The sequence below is a fragment of the Piliocolobus tephrosceles genome, chromosome 1 (genome assembly GCF_002776525.5).
Source record: "Piliocolobus tephrosceles isolate RC106 chromosome 1, ASM277652v3, whole genome shotgun sequence".
In the NCBI taxonomy this organism is placed as follows: domain Eukaryota; kingdom Metazoa; phylum Chordata; class Mammalia; order Primates; family Cercopithecidae; genus Piliocolobus; species Piliocolobus tephrosceles.
In genome coordinates, this window is record NC_045434.1 from 108,028,500 (window position 1) to 108,050,762 (window position 22,263).

General features: G+C 39.4%; 1 protein-coding gene across 2 annotated transcripts in view; it reads right to left on the bottom strand.

Moving 5' to 3' along the window:
* The window catches only part of LRIG2 (leucine rich repeats and immunoglobulin like domains 2), a 46,200-nt gene that overhangs the window by 20,949 nt on the left and 2,988 nt on the right, over window positions 1–22,263 (bottom strand). Inside the window, exons 1-11 of one of the 2 annotated variants that reach the window (XM_026456725.1) lie at window positions 16,511–16,544; window positions 14,190–14,255; window positions 12,280–12,354; window positions 11,992–12,126; window positions 11,286–11,429; window positions 11,013–11,156; window positions 9,761–9,904; window positions 9,414–9,557; window positions 7,037–7,117; window positions 5,543–5,614; window positions 5,337–5,405 (exon numbers count right to left, since the gene is read on the bottom strand). In XM_026456725.1, coding sequence (XP_026312510.1) covers window positions 5,337–5,405; window positions 5,543–5,614; window positions 7,037–7,117; window positions 9,414–9,557; window positions 9,761–9,904; window positions 11,013–11,156; window positions 11,286–11,429; window positions 11,992–12,126; window positions 12,280–12,354; window positions 14,190–14,255; window positions 16,511–16,527 — 1,091 coding nt within the window. In that variant the 5' untranslated portion in view covers window positions 16,528–16,544. Of the gene's footprint in view, window positions 1–5,336; window positions 5,406–5,542; window positions 5,615–7,036; window positions 7,118–9,413; window positions 9,558–9,760; window positions 9,905–11,012; window positions 11,157–11,285; window positions 11,430–11,991; window positions 12,127–12,279; window positions 12,355–14,189; window positions 14,256–16,510; window positions 16,545–22,263 lie in introns of those variants that run through there. The other variant, XM_023232597.1, reaches the window with a different exon arrangement.

Genomic DNA, 22,263 nt, shown 5'->3' on the forward strand with positions numbered 1-22,263 from the left:
TATCTATCTATCTATCTATCTATCTATCTATCTATCTATCTATCTATCTATCTATCTATCTATCTATCTATGACAGAGTCTTGCTCTGTCACCCAGGCTGGAGTGCAGTGGCGAGATCTCAGCTCACCACAACCTCCACCTCCCGGGTTCAAGTAATTCTCCTGCCTCAGCCACCTGAGTAGCTGGGACTACAGGCACATGGCACCACGCCTGGTTAATTTTTGTATTTTTAGTAGAGACAGGGTTTCACCATATTGGCCAGGCTGGTCTCAAACTCCTGACCTCGTGATCTGCCTGCCTTGGCCTCCCAAAGTGCTGGGATTATAGATGTGAGCCACTGCACTCAGCTAAGGTAGGCATTTTCAATTCCATTTTCTAGAAATGGAAACTGAGATTTTGGGGGCATTCAGAATTATGTCTAAAATAAATAGTAGAGGCTGGGCGCGGTGGCTCAAGCCTGTAATCCCAGCACGTTGGGAGGCCGAGGCGGGTGAATCACAAGGTCAGGAGTTCCAGACCAGCCTGGCCAAGATGGTGAAATCCCGTCCCTACTAAAAATACAAAAAATTAGCTGGGCGCGGTTGCATGCGCCTGTATTCCCAGCTACTTGGGAGGCTGAGGCAGGAGAATCTCTTGAACCTGGGAGGCAGAGGCTGCAGTGAGCCGAGATCGTGCCACTGCACTCTAGCCTGGGTGACAAAGCAAGACTCCATCTAAAAAAAATAATAATAAAATAAAATAAATAGTAGAGTTAGGATATGAGCCCAGGTCTTATGAGTCCAGCTTATAGTATACCTAAGAAAACATAAATTGGACGAAGTCCCTCCTCTTTTCTAAAGATACAAAAATTAGCTGGGTGTGGTGGTAGGCGCCTGTAATCCCAGCTACTCAGGGGGCTGAGGCAGGAGAACTGCTTCAACCTGGAAGACGGAGGTTGCAGTGAGCTAAGATCATGCCACTGCACTCCAGCCTAGGTGACAGAAGGAGACTCCATCTCAAAAAAAAAAAAAAAAAAAAAAAAAGGATTTTTCTTTTGCCATGTGTAATCTTATGGAGGCTGAAGAAACATCTAGGGGCTGTCTGGATATCTCCAAAGCCCATCTGAGTGTAGATAAAATACTTAGTCTATTTCCAGTTATTCTTTTTCCTTTTCAACCTCAAGTCATTACTTTTGGGAGTCCCCCAGTCCCCTGAGAGATCCCCAGGAGGGTGGGGGGCCTACAGTCCCAGTGACTAAGAGTCCAGAGTAGGAAGGAAAAAGTCTAGCAGTGGGTGGACAGATGGATTTGAAGGGAGTCTTATCAAAGGGCTTAAGGGAACTGGAGGGAACATTAAAGGTGGTAAGAGGAGGAATAAGGAGCAGTAGCAATGGGAAGAAAGAGAGCTTACAGGATGCGGTCTGGAGAGATCCTAAGTATCCCAAAGAGGCCAATAAAGGTACAACAAGGAGGAGGTGGACAGAACGAATGGTGGAGCAATAGAGTTAGCAGGGGCTCAAAAAGAAGGGATTCACATGCCAGAGAAATTGCCATGGGAGAAGTAGGATCCATTAGAGAGAACAGAGTAGCCACACAGAGTTCCAAGGACTTTTAGTCCAGGGAGTCAGGGAATAAACCCCACTCAGGAAAGAGAGCCAAGAAGACCTTCAAGCCCAGGAGGTACCTTTCAAAAGAAGCCTGGCCTCTAGCCCAACTCTAGAGAATATATTCACAATCTTGAGAATCGAAATCTTTCCTTACCAGCTTCAACGGATGTTTGTCCGGAGCAATGGTTCATTAGTCTGACTCACCATTGGATCCCCGATCTATCAGTCAGGAGTGAAGACAATGGCTTCAAAGGTGCACACTTGGGGTCCTGGGTGAGAGGTCTGGGGGTCCAATGATGAATCTGATCCTATCGGAGTCACAGCACCATAACTGTTAAATGAAAAATTACTCAGTGATACTTGTTAAAGCATGGTAAGGGAGACGTTATTCAGGATCATCTCAATAGATATAGGGACCATGGCAATGTGATGTTGCAGTTGGGGAGAGAGACTGGGCTCAACTCAGTGAGGGAGAGACAGCAGGGAAACAGCAAGGGCAAGTATAGCCAAGGAGCAAGGTGGGTTTGCTTTCATCCCATTCAGTGGATGTGAAATTACTAAAAAATAACATCCAGAGAAAGGGAGACTCTGGCTAAACCCTAACAGGATTCTTGCTGAAGACAGGCCAGGATGATCAGACATCACCTGGGAATGGTCTACGTTGTGGAAGAGTTCTTGCTAAACTGGTTTTACAGGGTTCGTGTTAAAATTGGATTTTACACAACTAGGCCTAGGAGAAGGTTTAAGGGCTTGCTTGCCTAAAGGTTGGTTAACCAAAGAATCTTTGTCACAACTCCCAAATTATTAAATGACTCTCTGAAGATTGCGACTGCAATATTTGCTTTCACCAACTGTTTAAATTTTATGTTAAATTGAGTTCTCCTAACAGTTAAAACTTTCTTGCTGGCCCTCAGGTTATCACTGGCAAAAAAAAAAAGGGAGGGGGTATACTAATTTGTAGTAAGTCACAACTTATAATTAAACTAAGCCTATGAGAAATAACTCAAAATATCTTAACAGATCAAAATATCTACTTTAAGAATCTGGCAGAAAATAACTAATGATGATTTTCATAACATTTTAATTTTAGTCTTTATTGTTAACATTACTCAACTTCTACTCTGTGCCAAGCTCTGTGCTGAGCATTTTCTCAAAACCCTCCAGTTTCCTAGTACGTTCAAAAAAGCAAAAATCCTAATTCCTCATGGTCTATTATGATCTGCCTCCTGTCTCTTTAAAAAGAAAAATATGAGCATACTTTTTTTTTTTTTTTTTTTTTTTGAGACGGAGTCTCGCTCTGTCGCCTGGGCTGGAGTGCAGTGGCCGGATCTCAGCTCACTGCAAGCTCCGCCTCCCGGGTTTTTGCCATTCTCCTGCCTCAGCCTCCCGAGTAGCTGGGACTACAGGCACCAGCCACCTTGCCCGGCTAGCTTTTTGTATTTTTTAGTAGAGACGGGGTTTCACCGTGTTAGCCAGGATGGTCTCGAACTCCTGACCTCCTGATCCGCCTGTCTCGGCCTCCCAAAGTGCTGGGATTACAGGCTTGAGCCACCGCGCCCGGCCATGAGCATACTTTTATTGTTGGACCTAATAAAACTGTAAATTCGATATGCTTTTCAAGAACAACAAAAAAAGTAAGTTAGAACAAAGCAGTTTGGGATAAAAGAAAAATATCTTGACAGGATACGTGCCGTGGCTCACACCTGTAATCCCAGCACTTTGGGAGGCTGAGGCAGGCGGATCACGAGGTCAGGAGATCGAGACCATCCTGGTTAACACAGTGAAACCCTGTCTCTACTAAAAATTAAAAAAAAATTAGCCAGGCGTGGTGGCATGCACCTATAGTCCCAGCTACTCAGGAGGCTGAGGCAGGAGATTCGCTTGAACCTGGGAGGCGGAGGTTGCAGTGAGCTGCAATGGCACAACTGGACTCCTGCCTGGACAAGAGTGAGATTCTACCTCAAAAAAAAAAATTAATTAAAAAAAAAAATACTGGAACAAATGAAGAGAACGACTAATGAGAAATAAGATGATTAATATCAAAAAAAGGTATTTAATTATTCTACTCTGCTTAACTCTCTAAACTCATTTTACTTCCTATTCCTTGTGCCTGGGAAGCGATTCACCCAGTGTTCACATGGTTTGCCATTTCATTAAGGTCGTGGTTCAAATGCTGTATCTTCAAAAGAGTTTCCCCTCACTACTTTATCTAAAATAGCAATCCCCATCACTCTCCATACCTTTAACCTAGTTTTATTTTTCTTCAGTTGTTACCTGATGAGATATTATATATCTACTGGTATATTATTTATCTTCCTTACTAGGATTTACTGTAATATGCTATGAGCACAGAGACTCTGTCTTGTTCACTACTGTTATCATCATCCAGAACAGTATCCTACATAGCAGATAATGAATAAATATTTGAGTAAACAAGTTATCTCACTTTATCTTCACATAACCTTGAGGGAGGTGCTATCCCCATTTTGGGAACAGAAACTGAATCTCAGGCTAACAGTTGGCCCACTGTCACACAGTTGTAAGGAATGGAGTAAGGATTTGAACCTAGGCAGTTTGAAAACTCACACATTTCCAGTGCATCTCAAATTATCCATGGTAAGGACCAGTCTTTTAAATTTCCAATCTACTGCAGACCAATACTTCTATAAACTACAACAAAAGTGTCACAGTAATGTCAAATTGTTCTAAAAGTTTCTAAATGCTTATTCTGCATTTCTATCCTTATCTCGTCATCAACCAGTTCTGCTCCACAGAGTAGCCTTTGAGTAGCTTCCCAGGCAAAGCAAAATAATTTCTATAGTCTAGTGGTTCTTACCCCGACTGCATATTTGAATCAATAGAGTTTAAAAATAATGCCAGGCCAGGACTGGTGGCTCATGCCTGTAACTGCAGCACTTTGGGAGGCTGAAGCGGACAGATCACCTGAGGTCAGGAGTTCAAGACCAGCTGGCCAACATGGCGAAACCCTGTCTCTATTAAAAATACAAAAATTAGCCAGGTGTGGTGGTAGGCACCTGTAATCCCAGCTACTCAGGATGCTGAGGCATGAGAATCGCTTGAACCCAGGAGGCAGAGGTTGCAGTGGGCCGAGATCGCACCACTGCACTCCAGCCTGGCAGATAGAGCAAGACTCTGTCTCCAAAAAAATATAAAATATATAAATATAAATAATACCAATGCCCAACTAACCTCCAATCCCCTAGGGAAATCTCGAAACCGGTAAGAGCAATTTTTAAAACTCATGAATGAAAAAGGGTACATATACACACTTGTCTATTTTGACATTTTAGTAGTTTCAACAGGTTAGAGAATCTTCTCTGACAATTATACTAAGTGTTAAATCACCTCGGAAACTATAAAACAAAATTACATGATACCTTTATTGTAACCCACACAAGGTGTTAAGAACTGGTAACACATGTTTCTGATAATCCAAAAAGGAACAGTAGGGTATACATAAAGCATAAGGAGCAGTGCTAAGGTCTCCTAATTATAAGCACTGGTAGAACAGGCAAAACAGAAGGTCTTAATGCCACATACTCTGGGCTTTTCAATGCTGGGTATTTTAAAATTACCTCTAACCACTAAAATAACTGAGTATTAATACTTTCTTTCTTCCTGCCTGAACTGTGTGCTTTTGGAAATAACTTGGGTCACTCCTATCACACTTTAAGCACAACAAGCAGGAACAATGATCCAGCTGGTGATCTTAAAAAGACAAGTTACTTACAGTTCTTTCAAATGAGTCTGAGAAAAAGCATTTTCTTGGATAGACATTATAGCATTATTGTTCAAATCTCTGAAATAAAGAGAAATAAAACATTATCAGTCACCATTTCTATATCAAGTTACATAAACACTTTACATGGTCATGAAAATCTCTGCTAATAGCAAAGATTATTTACAGAGTAAGCAAAATGTATGAAAAATACTTACAGATGCTCAAGGGATTCAAGACCAACGAACGCTTTCTTTGTAATTGACTTAATCTGGTTTCCTTGTAAGATTCTGAAATATAAACAGACCTTTCTAAGAAAGCTCTCCACTAAACAAAATTAAATTCATTAAACATCTACCTATAAAAAGTGAAAATAAGCTTAGTGTACTTTTTTGTATATTTAACAGCTTTACTGAGGTACAACTGCATACAAAAAAATACATATATTTAACGTGTACAATTTGATGAGAACATGCATTTTTAAGAAAGTTATGAAATTTAATTATTAATCAATGTAAAACATAGCATAAAGGCGTCTGTCAAAGCTCAATAAGGTGAACAACCATCTTGACCACTGATAAACTGATAATTTTCAGATGCTAAATTCAATTATATTCCTCATGTCTCCGTTCATAGCAAAAGATTGTCAAAGAAATTCAGACAAGTGTGACCCTTTGGAGAAATTATTCTCATGGGAGAAGATCTAAAATCTTATGTGAGCGAATGCTCTACTTCTGCTAAATAAATTACTCATAAATCTCATACAATTAAACAAACTACAAATTAAACAGATTATCAAGACATTACTTTCTCAATGCATTCATTTTACTTGAATAGAAATTCTACTTCCATAAATAACTACTCTTTAAGTGTCCATAGGAATGCTTTTTCAATAAAAAGTGCCCCAACAACAACAACAACAACAAAAAAAACACAGAAACAGAAAAACTAGCTGGGCATGGTGGCTCATGCCTATAATCCCAGCACTTTGGGAGGCCAAGGTGGGAGGATCACTTGAGCCCAGGAGTTCAAGACCAGCCTGGGCAATATAGTGAGAGACTGTCTCTACAAAAAAAAAAAAAAGTTAATTAGTTAGGCATGGTGGTACACACCTTTAGTCCTAGCTCCTTAGGATGCCAAGGTGGGAGATCACTTGAGCCCAGGAGGTTGAGGCTGCTGTGAGCTGTGACTGCGCCACAGCACTCCAGCCTAGGTGACAGAGCAAGACCCTGTCTCAAAAAAAAAAAAAAGGAAAAAAACCAGCCAGGTGCAGTGGCTCATACCTATAATCCCAGCACTTTGGGAGGCTGAGGCAGGCAGATCACGAAGTCAGGAGTTCAAGACCAGCCTGGCCAAGATGGTGAAACCCCATCTCTACTAAAAATACAAAAATTAGCTGGGCACGGTGGCACACGCCTGTAATCCAAGCTACTCAGGAGGCTGGGGCAGGAGAATTGCTTCAACAGGGATCTAGGAGGCAGAGGTTGTAGTGAGCCGAGATCGCGCCACTGCACCCCAGCCTGGGCTACAGAGCAAGACTCGGTCTCAAAATAACAAACAAACAAACAAACAAATATATCCCCATAAAGCTCCCAGAGTGTCAGAAAGCTCAGACTTTCTAGCCATATGACATAAACATAATTCAATCATATTTACAGTCGGTTCTTGAAAACATGCCTATGCAGACATATATAAATATTATAAATACATACAATTTAGTGAGACTTGTGAGTCCAGCGAAGGCTTCACTAGCATCCTCTATGGCCCATGAAATTTCATTGTTTCTTAAGTCTCTACAAAAATGTCAGAGAAAGACAGGTTCTATTAGTCAATACAATCATCATAACATTGAGCAGCATCCTGGCATGGTGATGTCAAGGTGCACATGCTAATTCTGATCCTTACTTTAACAGTTATTTATGATGAAGGCTCAACTCTGCTTCTTAAGAAGTATCTGTAATAAACATGTAAGAACTGATTCTTATAAGCTAAGAATTAAGCTGGCCTTGATAAATAAAGCAACCTGCTAAAAGTATTACTCTTCTGAGCTAAGAGTCCCTCATTATGTTAGCATATTAAAAAGTATAGACAGGGTCCTGAAAAGAGGAGTGTTTCAAGATGCAGAGTATATGGCTTATAAATCTGATTTCAGACTAATGGGATTTCTGGGTGACCCAAGCCTTCCCCTGGGACCTTAAACTTACAATGGCTGACAAAGAGTAATATCAATACAGAGCTTCACTGCTCAAGAGCAATTAAAGATGCCCCATGGGAAGCAAAAATGATATACCCATGTGGTACAGTGTCATCAGATTTTCTTTCAAAGGGAAACTATGGATCTTCTGTTCCACTGTTCCATTCTCAGAGGAAATGCAACTGTACCACATCATGTTATGATAAAATAATTATTTCCATAGAATTAAAAGTATTTAATCACTTTTGCTTCTTTAAGTCATCTCATAATAAAGCACAAAGCTTTCTACTTTATAAGGGACATGCAGAGTTGTGTGATTAGCAGTAAAGAGGAGATCCCTCTTTTCACTTAGCTTTCTTTAAGTGAAAAGCTAATAAAGCTCATTTATTTTACTAAGGAATAGATAATGAAAGAACCAATGGCTCAGCTCTTCAGGACTTTCCCCCTCCTCCACAGCGCAGCATAAATAGAAACCATTCAACAAATTAAGAACTGTATCTACCCTGGCAAGAGCACGACGCTAAAGCCAGAATTCCCCAGATTTGATCCTAATTCTGTCTTAACTATCTCTGTGGTATTACACAGCCATTTACTTCTGCTATTACTTCCCTAAACTTTAATTCTAAAAGTAATAATCAGTGGTATACTAAAATAACCTATTTACGACCCCTTCAACTGCCAAAAGGCTGCATCTAAGTTTCTGAGATTGCATTGATCCAATTTCACTTCTGATAATATAGGAAAAGGAAAAATACAATCACTTTTAATTTTTCAAGGCCAAATCTAAAGAAAGTTAAAAAAAAATCAAATACACACCTGTGCATGTATATACTCTTCACAAAATTATCTTGCTTTCCCTCTCATTGATGGTTAGGTCTCCAAGTTGGGAAGCCTCTTCTCTGAACCATTTCAACTCAAAACCTAACGACCATAAAGTCCCCTATTCAGGAAACTTAAGAATCTACAAATTCTACTACTTACTCTTTGTTTTCTTTATTCTGCTCTGTGTTTGAGACTACTATATTTCATTAAAATACCTCTTTATTTAGTAAAATTATATTCTAAAATTAGATATATTTATATATAAATACAAAAAGTTCATAAAAACATATTCTTATATTCTATAAATTGAATAACTTACAGAACCACAGAATTTTAGCGTGGAAACTGCCTTTAGCAACCATCTAATCCTATATCCTTCCTTCACCATATAAAAGAGAAGAAAAAATGATGCCCAGGAAAAGCTAAGTGATTTTGTTCTTCCGGAGGTATGATAAAATGGGCATGAGCTTTAGCATCAAACAGACCTGGGATCTGATTCTGGCCCAACATTTACAAGCTATGTGACTTTGAGAAAATTATTTAAATTTCTCTGAACCTCAGCCTCCTAATATGGAAAACGGCAGTATCATCCTAGTATTTGAAAGCACCTGGCACACATCAGATAATAAGTATTAGTTTCTTCATCCAAAGTCATGTAGCAAACCAGTAACAGTGAACTGGTCTCCCACCACGGCAGTTCCCTCTACACATCCTGCATCCTTTTGAATGAGAACTAGTAGCCCTGGTATATTGTCAAGTTCAAAGGAACAAGAAAATGACTGCATTCCTGACAGTAGCAACTGTGTTTTATTCCATAGCAACACAATAAGACATGCTTTGCTGTTTATGGGATTAACTCAGAATTAAACTACAAACTGAATTGCCTACTACAGGCTTGGGATTTTTATGGAGATGGAGACAAATAAGACTGTCTTGCTCTGAGGCACAGGACAGAAGAACCACAAAATATTAGCATACATAATTTGCAGACTGATTAGTTGTTTTAATTAATTTGCTTTATTGTACTAAAAAAATCAGTAACAACAACCAAAAAAGAGAATGGATATACTTACAATGTCTGAAGATTGGAAAGAAATCTAAATACACCATCAGCAATATGAGTGACTCTGTTGTCTCCCAAATTCAATCTCTCCAATAAGCTCAGACCCACAAAGGCAGATTCATCCAGGCGGGTCAGCTGGTTATAGGACAAATCACTGAAAACAAGAAATGTGGAAGGTAAGGAATTCATTGTATTTGGTTCAACTTACAATTCTTCTTATATCTACATGGTAAATTTAGAGCTTTCTACAAATTTCTAGTAAAGAGGGATGTTATATCTCATTACTGTCCATGGGAATGATTTATTCCAATCTGCTCTAGTCTCACAGCCTCCAGTGAAATGCTATCCAACACTTACAGTTCGGATAGTCTTTGGCAGAACTCCCATGCATCAGGGCTGATTCTTTCAATAGCATTCTGGCTCACATAGAGCTGCTGTAACATTCGCAAGCCATACAACCATCCCTTGTTCACTCGTGTAAGGTTATTGTGTTCCAGTTCTCTGCACAATTAGAGAAAGAAGAAAATACGTTCCAAAACAAGGCAGTTTAAGTTTTTCCCAGAGAAGCATATACCTTTGTTCAACACAACTGAGCTGACCAATTCTATTCAACAAAAATGTATATTTTATTTAAGATTTAGTGCTTGGCCGGGCGCAGTGGCTCACGCCTGTAATCCCAGCACTTTGGGAGGCCGAGGTGGGCAGATCACAAGGTCAAAAGATTTGAGACCATCCTGACCACCATGGTAAAACCCCGTTTCTACTAAAAATACAAAAATTAACTGGGCGTGCCAGCACATGCCTGTAGTTCCAGTTAGGAAGCTGAGGCAGGAGAAAGGCTTAAACCCATGAGGCAGAGGTTGCAGTGAGCCGAGATCGCGCCACTTGCACTCCAGCCTGGCGACAGAGCAAGACTCCACCTCAAAAAAAAAAAAAAAAAAAAAAAGATTTAGTGCTAGAAGGTAGTAAGACTGTCTAAAATAGCAGCTCTATAAAACCAACAGGCCAAGTGGTATAGTATACCCGTTTGGATAAATTCTGATAATTTTCATTAACCAAAACATTAAGAATATAAACTTTTTGCCCTGGTGCAGTGGCTCACGCCTGTAATCCCAGCACTTTGGCAGGCCGAGGTGGGTGGATCATGAGGTCAGGAATTTGAGACCAGCCTGACCAACAGGGAGAAACCCCGTCTCTACCAAAAATACAAAAATTAGCCAGGGCTGGTGGCACGCGCCTGTAATCCCAGCTACTCAGGAGGCTGAGGCAGGAGAGTTGCTTGAACCTGGGAGGCGGAGGTTGCAGGAGCCGAGATCACGCCATTGCACTCCAGTCTGGGCAACAGAGTGAGATTCCGTCTCAAAAAGAAAAAAAAAAAAAAAAGAATACAAACTTTTTAGATGAGAAGTTTATAGGAATTATTTCAAAAATGATCAGTTAGCTAACAAAACTTTAAAGGTTTTATGTACACTTATTTCACATCAGTGAGCAAGGAAAGAATGAACATATCTCTATAATTATAATCAGAACGACTATCCTAGCCATTTGACATTAAAAAGTCCCAGACAGGCTACTTTCCTAATAATCACCTCTAGTCCCGAGTACTTACAGTTCTTCCATGTTATTTAAGCCAAAAAATGCTCCATCCTTAAGTTTGCTAATTCCATTCCGCTGCATTTTCAAAGATCTTAAGGAGTCAAGCCCTTGGAATGTAAGGCCTTCCACAATTTTAATTCTGTTTCTTTTAAGTTCCCTTTAACAAAAATAGTTTTAGAGTCAGGAAATTGGTTTGCTGAAAAGCTCTAACAGTAATTAAATTAAAAAGAGAAAGACCCTGTAACAAAAAAACTATCTTTTATAATCCAACTATTTCATTACTCACAAGAATTGGAGGTGAGGCAGCTTGAAGATCTTAGGTGGAATCATGCTAATTCGGTTACGGTTTAACTTTACCACTAATAAGGAACTCGATAAATTATCGAAGCAGCCAGCCTCCAAGGTGGTTATCCTGTTATTACTTAAATTCCTAAAATAAACAAGATAATAGCAAAAGAAAAAATTTAGTAAAATAAAAATTCTACCACTAGAAAGCTGCCAAATATCTATGTCTAAGCCCCCAGCTATCACTTAATAACTATCCACAACTTTATAAATCATTTAAATGCTCTGTTTCTTCATCTACAAAATTAGGAGGCTACCTACTTCATTTAGGTTGTTACAGAACAGCATGTGTGAATATGCTCTGTAAACTGGAAAACACTGGCACACATGCTAATTATCATTATACACGGTAAGCCATTGTTTAACAAATCTCTATTTACCTTTTAGAAATCTTGGTTTAAAAAACAAAAAAATTGAATCTCAAAATTACCCTTGATATTTACCAATATTTTCTGACGATAGTGCAATCTTTCTTTAGGGGGCTTGTGGGGTGAATGGGCAAAGCCAACCACCCAACATACCAACCCTAGGTTTGTCTCACATATGCATATAAAAAGCACAATAAGTAAATATTTTTGAAAAGATAGGTACTGATGAATAATAAACATGTGCTTTAAAGTAAATCTAATTTAATCTGTGTTACTTACAGGTATTTAAGCTGCATGTGAGGAAATGAAGATGTCCTGATTTCTGATATTATATTTGAGCTGAGGTCTAAACTCTGCAGAGCAGGGTAAAACTGGAGCGCCTGTGCATTTATTTCTGGGATTATATTATGGACTCTGTAAAACAAAGATTATAATGAAGCTGCTGCCACTGATCTACCCCAGGCCACAGAAATGTTAAATAATTAGAATCAACAATATATGTGCTTAAAAAAAAAAAACAACTGTATACTATTCATAAATAAAAAACCTGAAAACTTATTAACTTACAATGAAAGTAGAGTAATATTAGATGTTGGTTCTCCAAAATACGGGATTTCTGTTAGTTCATTGTAATTCATTTTCCTAGGCAAGAGGAAAAACAGATTTAAATGTTTAGTGAGGGAAATATTACCTCTTGAATTCTACCTTCTGGCTAACACATGTTCTTTAGAATAGGTGCCAAATTTGAAAAATAATTATGACTCAGAATGAGTTAGACTAAAATAAAAATGTACTTATTGAGAAATTAGAGGTTTTAATGAGAAATGTTATTTTCTTTCTTTCTTTTTTTTTTTTTTGAGACAAAGTTTCATTATTTTTGTCCAGGCTGGAGTGCAATGGTGCAATCTCGGCTCACTGCAACCTCTGCCTCCTGGGTTCAAGTGATTCTCCTGCCTTAGCCTCCTGAGTATCTGGGATTACAGGCATGCACCACCACACCTGGCTAATTTTGTATTTTTGGTAGAGACAGGTTTTACCATGTTGGCCAAGATGATCTCAAACTCCTGACCTCAGGTGATCCACCCACCTTGGCCTCCCAAAGTACTGGGATTACCGGTGTAAGCCACCACGCCTGGCCAAGAAATGTGTTTTCATAGTGTTGATCTACTATTGGTATTAATATCAGAAAGGCTACGAAGTATTTTCCACATTAAATATTGTTAGTTCAAGCAAAGTTCTTTGAATAAGTTGGGTTTATGACAGCTAATTTGAGTCCTTAAACAAAGAAGGCATAATCAGTCCATCCAGATCTTTCTCTAAATATATATAAACACACATATAAATATGTGTGTGTGTGTGTATATATATATATTCTGAAGCTATACAAACGTTAGAGAGTATTACTTGAGACCATAGATGAAATTTATCAGCCCACCCAGAGATGGAATCTATGACTAATTTTACAGATAACATAATGTGTTGCATCTGATCCCAGCAGCCCTTTAAACAGATTGTCTCAAATGTTTTAGTAGCAAATCTAATACAATCACATTTCATTAACCTGGTTTTTAGTCATTGAACAACCTCAACAATCTAGAGCACAGAAAAGAAACCAGAACTAAAGACCTTCAGGAAACCAACCAAAGTTACAAAAAGCCCATGCACTTCCCACTGAAGCATTTTCAGGTCTTTCCTCAGTGCCTACTCTTTCAGCTAACAAACTTGTCAACTGTGTACTCATCCACAACACATTAGAAGCAGTGAATCTGGGGCTAGGAGGAGAGAATGCAGAGACAATGAGCATGAAGAAGGTATCCCTGTCAGCAAAGAATTAAAAAGGAAAGTAAATCTCAGGGTTCCAAGGGTGTTAAGTCTAGAGGCAAATAGGCCTACATACCTTAATGGTTGTGCCTCTAGGAATGTAACAATGCTCTAGGAGTGTAACGATGCAAAAACTAACATTAATAATATCTTAGAAAACTCCCTCCAAAATTACATAATACATCTCAGTATTAAAGGAAAAAATTTAGTTAAGAGAAAAACTGAATTCTATCAACCATTACACTCTCATACGATATCAAAATTATTCTATTTCATATAAATCTACTTTAGACATGATGCTCCCAATCTTAGATAACATGTTAAGACATTTAAAAAGGTTATACAACAGAGTTTCACTGGCTGAAAACTTGGCCAAAATCAAAACATAATTTGCTCTGAAGAGGCGTAAATCTTACTTTTAGCCCCAGGAAGGTAAAATATTTCCCCACAGCCTGCTACTTGATATCACCATCCCAATGCCAAGACAGTCTGGTAATAACAAAGTCAAAACATTTTAGGTTTTCAAATTATTTCTTTTAACTAATTTTTTCCTTCAATTTTTTTATCGCATATCTGGATTGAACATCCCACAAATCACAATTTATTAAGTTCCCTCAGGAACTTAACGTAACTTTAAATAAATAAAAATAACTTACACTTCCTGTAACGTTTGTGATTCTAAGCTGATGTTCCAGTTAGACAACCGATTATGACTCAAATCCCTGAAAGAGGACAAAATGTCATTCTTAGTTTAGTGCTGGAGAGTAGACCTCAAGAAAAAAAAAAAGAAACTAAATAGAAATACTAAAAGTCCTCTTGGCCAGGTACAGTGGCTCATGCCTGTAATCCTGGCACTTGGGGAGGCTGAGGCAGGCGGATCACCTGAGGTCAGGAGTTCAAGACTCACCTGGCAAACATGGTGAAACCCCATCTCTACTAAAAATACAAGTATCAGCCAGGTGTGGTGGCACATGCCTGTAATCCCAGCTACTCGGGAGGCTGAGGCAGGAGAACTGCTTGAACCCGGGAGGTAGAAGTTGCAGTGAGCCGAGTTCACAGGCTAGCACCCAGCGTGGGTGACAGAGCAAGACTCTGTCTCAAAAAAAATGCTTTTAATAAAAAAAAAATAAAAATAAAAGTCCTATTAAATGTGAATTTGAGTAGTACAGACAAACAAGAATGTTTGTAAAGGATGAATAAAAATATATCTCAATTTGGCCGGGCGTGGTGGCTCAAGCCTGTAATCCCAGCACTTTGGGAGGCCGAGACGGGCGGATCACGAGGTCAGGAGATCGAGACCATCCTGGCTAACACAGCGAAACCCCGTCTCTACTAAAAAAATACAAAAAACTAGCCGGGTGAGGTGGCAGGCGCCTGTAGTCCCAGCTACTCGGGAGGCTGAGGCAGGAGAATGGTGTGAACCCAGGAGGCGGAGCTTGCAGTGAGCTGAGATCCAGCCACTGCACTGCAGCCTGGGCAACAGAGCGAGACTCCGTCTCAAAAAAAAAATACACATATATATACATATATCTCAATTTAAAAATAGCTATTTTACTTTACGTGTGTGTGTGTGTGTGTATATATGTGTGTGTAGCTTCCGAGTTTGGGAATACATTCACGTAGTCCAATAATCAAAAAGTGTAAAAGGTCTCCCACTTTTGTCTCCAGCCACCCAATTCCCCTTCCCAGTAACAACAAATGAAAATATGCCATTTCTTGTGCAGACGTCTAGATATTTTATGCATGTACAGCAAAGTTTTACAGAAATGATAGAACAATTTACACATTATTTTGCCCCTTGCTTTTTTCACTCAGTAATACATCTTAGACCATTCCATAGCAGTATATAGTTTCTTTATTCCCTATAGTGATTATGTATTATACCTTAACTGTAAATACATTCGAAGATATATTTCACAAGTCAAAATGATGAGCTTCTATATTAAAATTGAAGTTGACCACATCCTTGATAGGGATGTGGCCTTCCTTTAGAAAAAAAAAAAAAAAAAACAAGGCCAGGCATGGTGGTTCACTCCTGTAATCCCAGCACTTTGGGAGGCCAAGGCAGGTGGATCACCCCAGGTCAGGAGTTCAAGACCAGCCTGGCCAACATAGTGAAATCTGTCTCTACTAAAAATACAAAAAAATTAGCTAGGTGTGGTGGCAAGCACCTGTAATCTCAGCTACTCCGGAGGCTGAGGCAGGAGAATCGCTTGAACCCTTGAGGCGGAGATTGTAGTAGTGAGCCAAGATTGCACCACGGCACTCCAGCCTGGGTGACAAAGCAACACTCTGTCTCCAAAAAAAAAAAAAAAAGCAATCCACCTTCAGGAAAAGGAAATTAATCTCACCCCAAATTATGTTAATAATTATGACGGCATTGGTGGATAGCTTTTTTTTTTTTTTGAGACGGAGTCTCGCTCTGTCGCTCAGGCTGAAGTGCAGTGGCCGGATCTTGGTTCACTGCAAGCTCCGCCTCCCAGGTTCACGCCATTCTCCTGCCTCAGCCTCCCCAGTAGCTGGGACTACAGGTGCCCGCCACCTCGCCTGGCTAGTTTTTTTGTATTTTTTTAGTAGAGATGGGTTTCACCGGGTTAGCCAGGATGGTCTCGATCTCCTGACCTCGTGATCCGCCAGTCTTGGCCTCCCAAAGTGCTGGGATTACAGACTTGAGCCACCACGCCCGGCCGGATAGCATTTATTAAGGCAGGCATTCTTCTATGCACTTGACACATATTAACTGGCTAAATCCACACAACAGTCTTATGAGGCAAATACTTTTAAAATACTCACTTTCCCAATATGGAAACAGGCATAGAAAGATTACTAATTGGTCAATCTAAGGTCAAAACAACCAATAAAAGTTAAAATTTTGAAATTTCATCTCACTTCTAGCAAGTACTTTATTAGATAACAGTAGAGATTTCACTGAAATTAGTTAAGTCTAAATAGCTAAATAGGCTTTTAAAAAATTCACCTTGACGCTTCTGGCATCTTTACAAGGCTGAGGTGGAATGCAGCCCACACAAGCTGTCTGCGTAAAAGATGTACTATATGTTAGTTACAATATGGCTAGCAACAGGGACACATTACAGAAACACTGCAGATCACTTTATCTCGCTGTGCCACTGTAGGCAGTTGACAGATGCATGCAGGTCTGAATAATGTCTCTATCACATTAGAAAAATTTGTTCTCAGCTAGATTCATGCCTGCCCATCTGTAAAAGCTAGCCACTTCCATTTAAGAGCTTAATTTACACCATGACATAACTAAAGCTGTGTGTTAAACCATCACTTTTCCACAACAGTTCTAAAATATTCCAAGATGTCTGGCACAAGGTATCAGCTCAAGGACACTGATGAAAGGAGGAGGGTGTTAGAAAATATAAAAGATAAAAATATGAATTTACTACACATAAAAATCTCATATTCAGATACTTCATCCAATTCACACTTGCTACTAAACAACAAACACATACACTTGTATAAAAATATAAGTGAAAAGATGTTTTTTGTTGTCATTTTGTGGTGTTTTGACTCAAGGAGAAATTCAACTGTTCTAATTTAAGTTAGATATTCTATATTCTACTCCAAGCTGCTTAGTCTGGCAAATGAAGAGCTAATATCATCTGTATAGCAGGCTAGCATAGTACGATCTAATTTTTTATCTTGTGACTACTGTAACTTAGCAGTTTTCCCCTTCCAGATTAAGGGCTTTCATTTTAATCCTAACAGTGTTCATAATGCCTTTCCCAACCCTAAATCTTCCTGGCAATGTAACTCTTGACTGTATTTATCCCCTAGAGTTCTCCTATGAATGTCAATAATCAATGACCCACATAATCATTTTTAAAGAAAATAATTATTAAAGAAACCTAAAGCAATAAAATTAAACTCAATTTATACGTTACAAATAACTTAGTATTTGGTACTAGTGAAAACTGTCCAGTGTCCTCTGTTTTGGGAAAGAGTAATTTTCTCTCATCTTTGAAGAATCTATAGGCTTTTCAGTGCAACCCAAAGGAAACCTGAAATTCTTTGCAGCCTCTGTACTAGATAATATTGTTGAAAGGATATATGCTTTCAAGCAGCCTCATAGGTCAGAGCCCCATATAATGAGGCTCTCTAGACCGTTCTAAAACCTACATTCAGTTAAGATTAAAAAAACACTAAAGGTGAACTGAAATATATTCCCAAAGCAGTACTATCATAGAAAGCAACTAACATACATCAGCATCAGTACAACTGTTTTAAGTTACCAAGTGTCTAACTAGAATTATATGGATTGATCTGATTAGTCATTCATACAATAAACATTTATTGGACCATGTGCCAGACAGTGGACTATGCTAGGGTTATAAGCACTGTCAACTTTAGTAACCTTTTTCTTTTTCTGAAAGCAGCACTTAACAATTCTCAGAGGTGCAGCCACTCCAAAACTGTAAGAAAATTCAACATTGCCAGGTGCGGTAGCTCAAGCCTGTAATCCCAGCACTTTGGGAGGCCTAGACGGGCGGATCACGAGGTCCATCCTGGCTAACCCGGTGAAACCCCGTCTCTACTAAAAAATATAAAAAATTAGCCAGGCGAGGTGGCGGGCGCCTGTAGTCCCAGCTACTCGGGAGGCTGAGGCAGGAGAATGGCGTAAACCTGGGAGGCGGAGCTTGCAGTGAGCTGAGATCCGGCCACTGCACTCCAGCCTGGGGAACAGAGCGAGACTCCGTCTCAAAAAAAAAGAAAATTCAACATCAACTCCACTATTCTCCTTTACTGCAAACAGGTAAATTAGCTTTTACGCCTAATTTCACTCTAGAATTTAATCAAATGACATGTGCACACAGGAGTGCACAGACATACTCTTGTTTCCCATAAGCATGCCTTTCCTGTTTCTTTTTTGTTAAGTACCTCCCAAAAGACAGAAGACTAAAATATGAAGACTCCAGGGCCAGGTGCGGTGGCTCACACCTGTAATCCCAGCACTTTGGGAGGACGAAGCAGGTAGATCACCTGAGGTCAGCGAGTTTGAGACAAGTCTGGCCAGCACGGTGAAACCCCATCTCTACTAAAAATACAAAAATTGGCCAGGCGTGGTGGTCACGCCTGTAATCCCAGCACTTTGGGAGGTTGAGGCAGGCAGATCACAAGGTCAGGAGATCGAGAGCATCCTGGCTAACATGGTGAGACCCCGTCTCTACTAAAAATACAAAATATTAGCCAGGTGTGGTGCCTGTAGCCCCAGCTACTCGGGAGGCTGAGACAGGAAAATGGCATGAACCTGGGAGGTGAAGCTGGCAGTAAGCTGAGATGGCGCCACTGCACTCCAGCCGGGCTAACAGAGCAAGACTCCATTTCAAAAAAAAAAAAAAAAAAAATTAGCCAGACATGGCGGCAGGCACCTATAATCCCAGCTACTCGGGAGGCTGAGGCAGAATTGCTTGAATCCAGGAAGTGGAGGTTGCAGTGAGCTGCGATCATGCCACTGCACTCCAGCGTGGGTGACAGAGCTAGACTCCATCCCAAAAAAAGTTAAAAAATTAAAAATAAATAAATAAATAAATGAAGACTTCAAATATCAAATTTAAAACTCTTAGAATATGGATTTGGATGATTTTAAAAATTGAAGTCTCACTATTCTTCCCAATGTCCATTAATTCCAGGTGGTTTGCATAATTTTTTTAAAAAAGCAAGTGTCCTGAAATGGAGAACTCTCTTTCAAACATCCCTAAAATGTACTTAAGAACTTGAAGTAATCTAATGCTCTGTTGCCTAGGCGGAAATGCAGTGGTGAGATCACACCTCACTGCAGCCTTGACCTCTCAGGCTCAAGCAATCCTCCTACCTTACCCTCCTTGTAGCTGGGACCACAGGCAAATGCCACCAAGCCCAGCTAATTTTTTCTGTTTTGCAGAAATGGGGTCTCCCTATGTTGCCCAGGCTGTAAATCTAATGCTTAATAAACTTAACCTAAAGTCTAGCTTTGTAACAGTCTTTATTTTCTAACACCACTAACATCTGAATATTTATAGATATGAAGACAGAAGAGTAAAGGTCTCTCAGAAGGCCTGATCTCAATGTTGTAAACTCAATTCCCACTCATGCTAATCTACAGAGATGTAGCTGTAATAAATGATGAATTATTAATGTCCTTGATATCATGTGGAGCCAGAGGTGCCATTAAGGTAGTGGTTTAGTACCATCAGGGGTAAATTATTTATAGGATGTACAGAGCAATCACAACAGTTGGAAGAGAAAATCAAGTTCAGCAAGCTAATTGCAACGAAGTCCTACAGCAACAGAAATGGAGGGGTTTTCTTCTGTAGTCACACATACATCTGAATCATGGATTTTGTTTTCAAGAATATGCAGCAATAATAGGCTGAACTGGGAACTTCAGCAAACAAAACATCTGACAAAGAGGCCCTTTGTAAAAGTTAAAGAATAAGAAAACATTGTATCTACTATTTTGGGTATGACAGTGCTTCATTTAGCCAGCATAATTTGGAAATCTTTGTCTTGTTAAGCGTGTACCTAGCATAATTTAGTTTTAAAAATAATTATCAGCCGGGCACGTGGCTCACACCTGTAATCCCAGCACTTCAGGAGGCTGAGGGGGGTGGATCACCTGAGGTCAGGAGTTCGAGACCAACCTGGCCAACATGGTGAAACCTCATCTCTACTAAAAACACAAAAGATTAGCCAGGTGTGGTGGCGCGTGGCTGTAATCCCAGCTACTCAGAGGCTGAGACAAGAGAATCGCTTGAACTCAGGAGGCAGAGGTTGCAGTGAGCCAAGATGGTGCCACTGCACACCAGCCTGATCAACAAGAGTGAAACTCTCAAAAAAAAAAAAAAAAAAAAAAAAACTCAGGGTTACTATTATAATCAATTACTATAGTGTGATTTACCATGCTTATGATCTTGAGTATTCTTGGAGTAAAGTGAACTAAACACAAGAATTCTAAAACAACTCTGAAAATCGTCTGCTCTTGTAAGTTGGCTTTTCCTCTACCACTAACAGCTTTACACTAAAAGCTCTCATTTCTTGGAAATTTCAGCCTTCCTTTCTATAACAGGCTACTTTAACTTTTTACAAAAATTTGTTTCTAATCAATTGTCATAGGCTAGGAGACCCCAGTTCCTGTTAGAACTATCTGAATTAGGAGTAAATGAGATCTGAGAGTCTTTTCTGTGAATAAATGCTTCCTGGAAGCATTTTTGCTTGTGGTTGAACTAGAAGTGGCTAGCTATATTGGATAAACATTGGGTAAAGATCTTCAGGATAAATAAGATTGTATTATAGTTTGAAGCATAAAGCTGTTCCAAATTAAACTTTCTATATTTCATTTGTACTGCTTATTTGTAATACATCATACAATACTTTTTATATGAATTTTAAGTCAGAGGTGCTGGACATGGTGGCCCACACCTGTAATCCCAGCACTTTGGGAGACCAAGGTGAGACTATACACCTGTAGTCCCAGCTACTCAGGAGGCTGAGAGGGGAGGATCATTTGAGCCCAGGAGTTTGAGGTTACAGTGAGCTATGCACACCAGCCTTGGTGACAGAGGGAGACCTTGTCTCCACAACAACAAAAAAGAAGAGGAAAAAAAATTAGAAGTAGGGGTTCAAGAGATTCTTCTGCCTCAGCCTCCCATGTAGCTGGGATTACAGGCATGTGCCACTATGCCCAGCTAATTTTGCATTTTTAGTAGAGGTGGCATTTCACCATGTTGGTCAGGCTGGTCTCGAACTCCTGACCTGTGATCCACCTGCCTCAGCCTCCCCAATTGCTAGGATTATAGGCGAGAGCCACCGTGCCCAGCTCCTTGAGTTCTTAATAATTAAAAATGTTGTTTCACTAGGGAATGTAACAACAATAAAAAAAAAAACAGAAAATATTAATTCTACAGATACATTTAAGAATACAACCTCAGCATGTCCAGTTTTGGGACACTGGGCAAGTCACTGAACCTCAGCTTCAGTCTCTTCCATTAGTACCACCCTTATCAGATTGCTTAGAAGACTAGAATAATATAAATACATTAAAAAAGAATATAAAACCTTAATTGGGACTACTCCCCTAATTAACTTATTGAAATAGTAATCTAAATATTGCTTCTGAATTCTAATTTTATGAGAGATGCCAGTAACAAGTCAGCTCACCAAAGATTTGGTCAAATTACTGGAGTACGCATATACATCATAAAATATGATGTTTCAGAATTACCCAGTGACACCATTTCTAAGAATCTACTCTGCATATATATTTACAGTTATGAAAAGATATCTACCAGGAAGTTACTGTAATAACAAAATCATAAAAAGAAACCTATATGCTTATCAAGATGAGATCAGCTAAATAATTTATGCAAGTCCTACACAATGGAATTCTCTGCAGTCTATAAAAACAGCAATATAGAGAGCTATATACTTGGTATGGTTTTGTGTGTTTTTAAAGAAAAGGAAAAAAAGATAGATGTATGTGTAAAATTTTGGAAGCAACCCAGGAAACAATTAACAGTGAATTGTCTTTAGGTAAGACAAAGGAACTTGTTATTGTCCCACTTTAAAATGTTTTGTACCATTTTAATAGTTTACCATGGGCTCCAGCCTGGCCAACATGGTGAAACCCTGTCTCTAATGAAAATACAAAAATTAGCTGGACATGGTGGCACATGTCTGTAATCTCAGCTGCTTTGGAGGCTAAGGCAGGAGGATTGCTTGAACCTG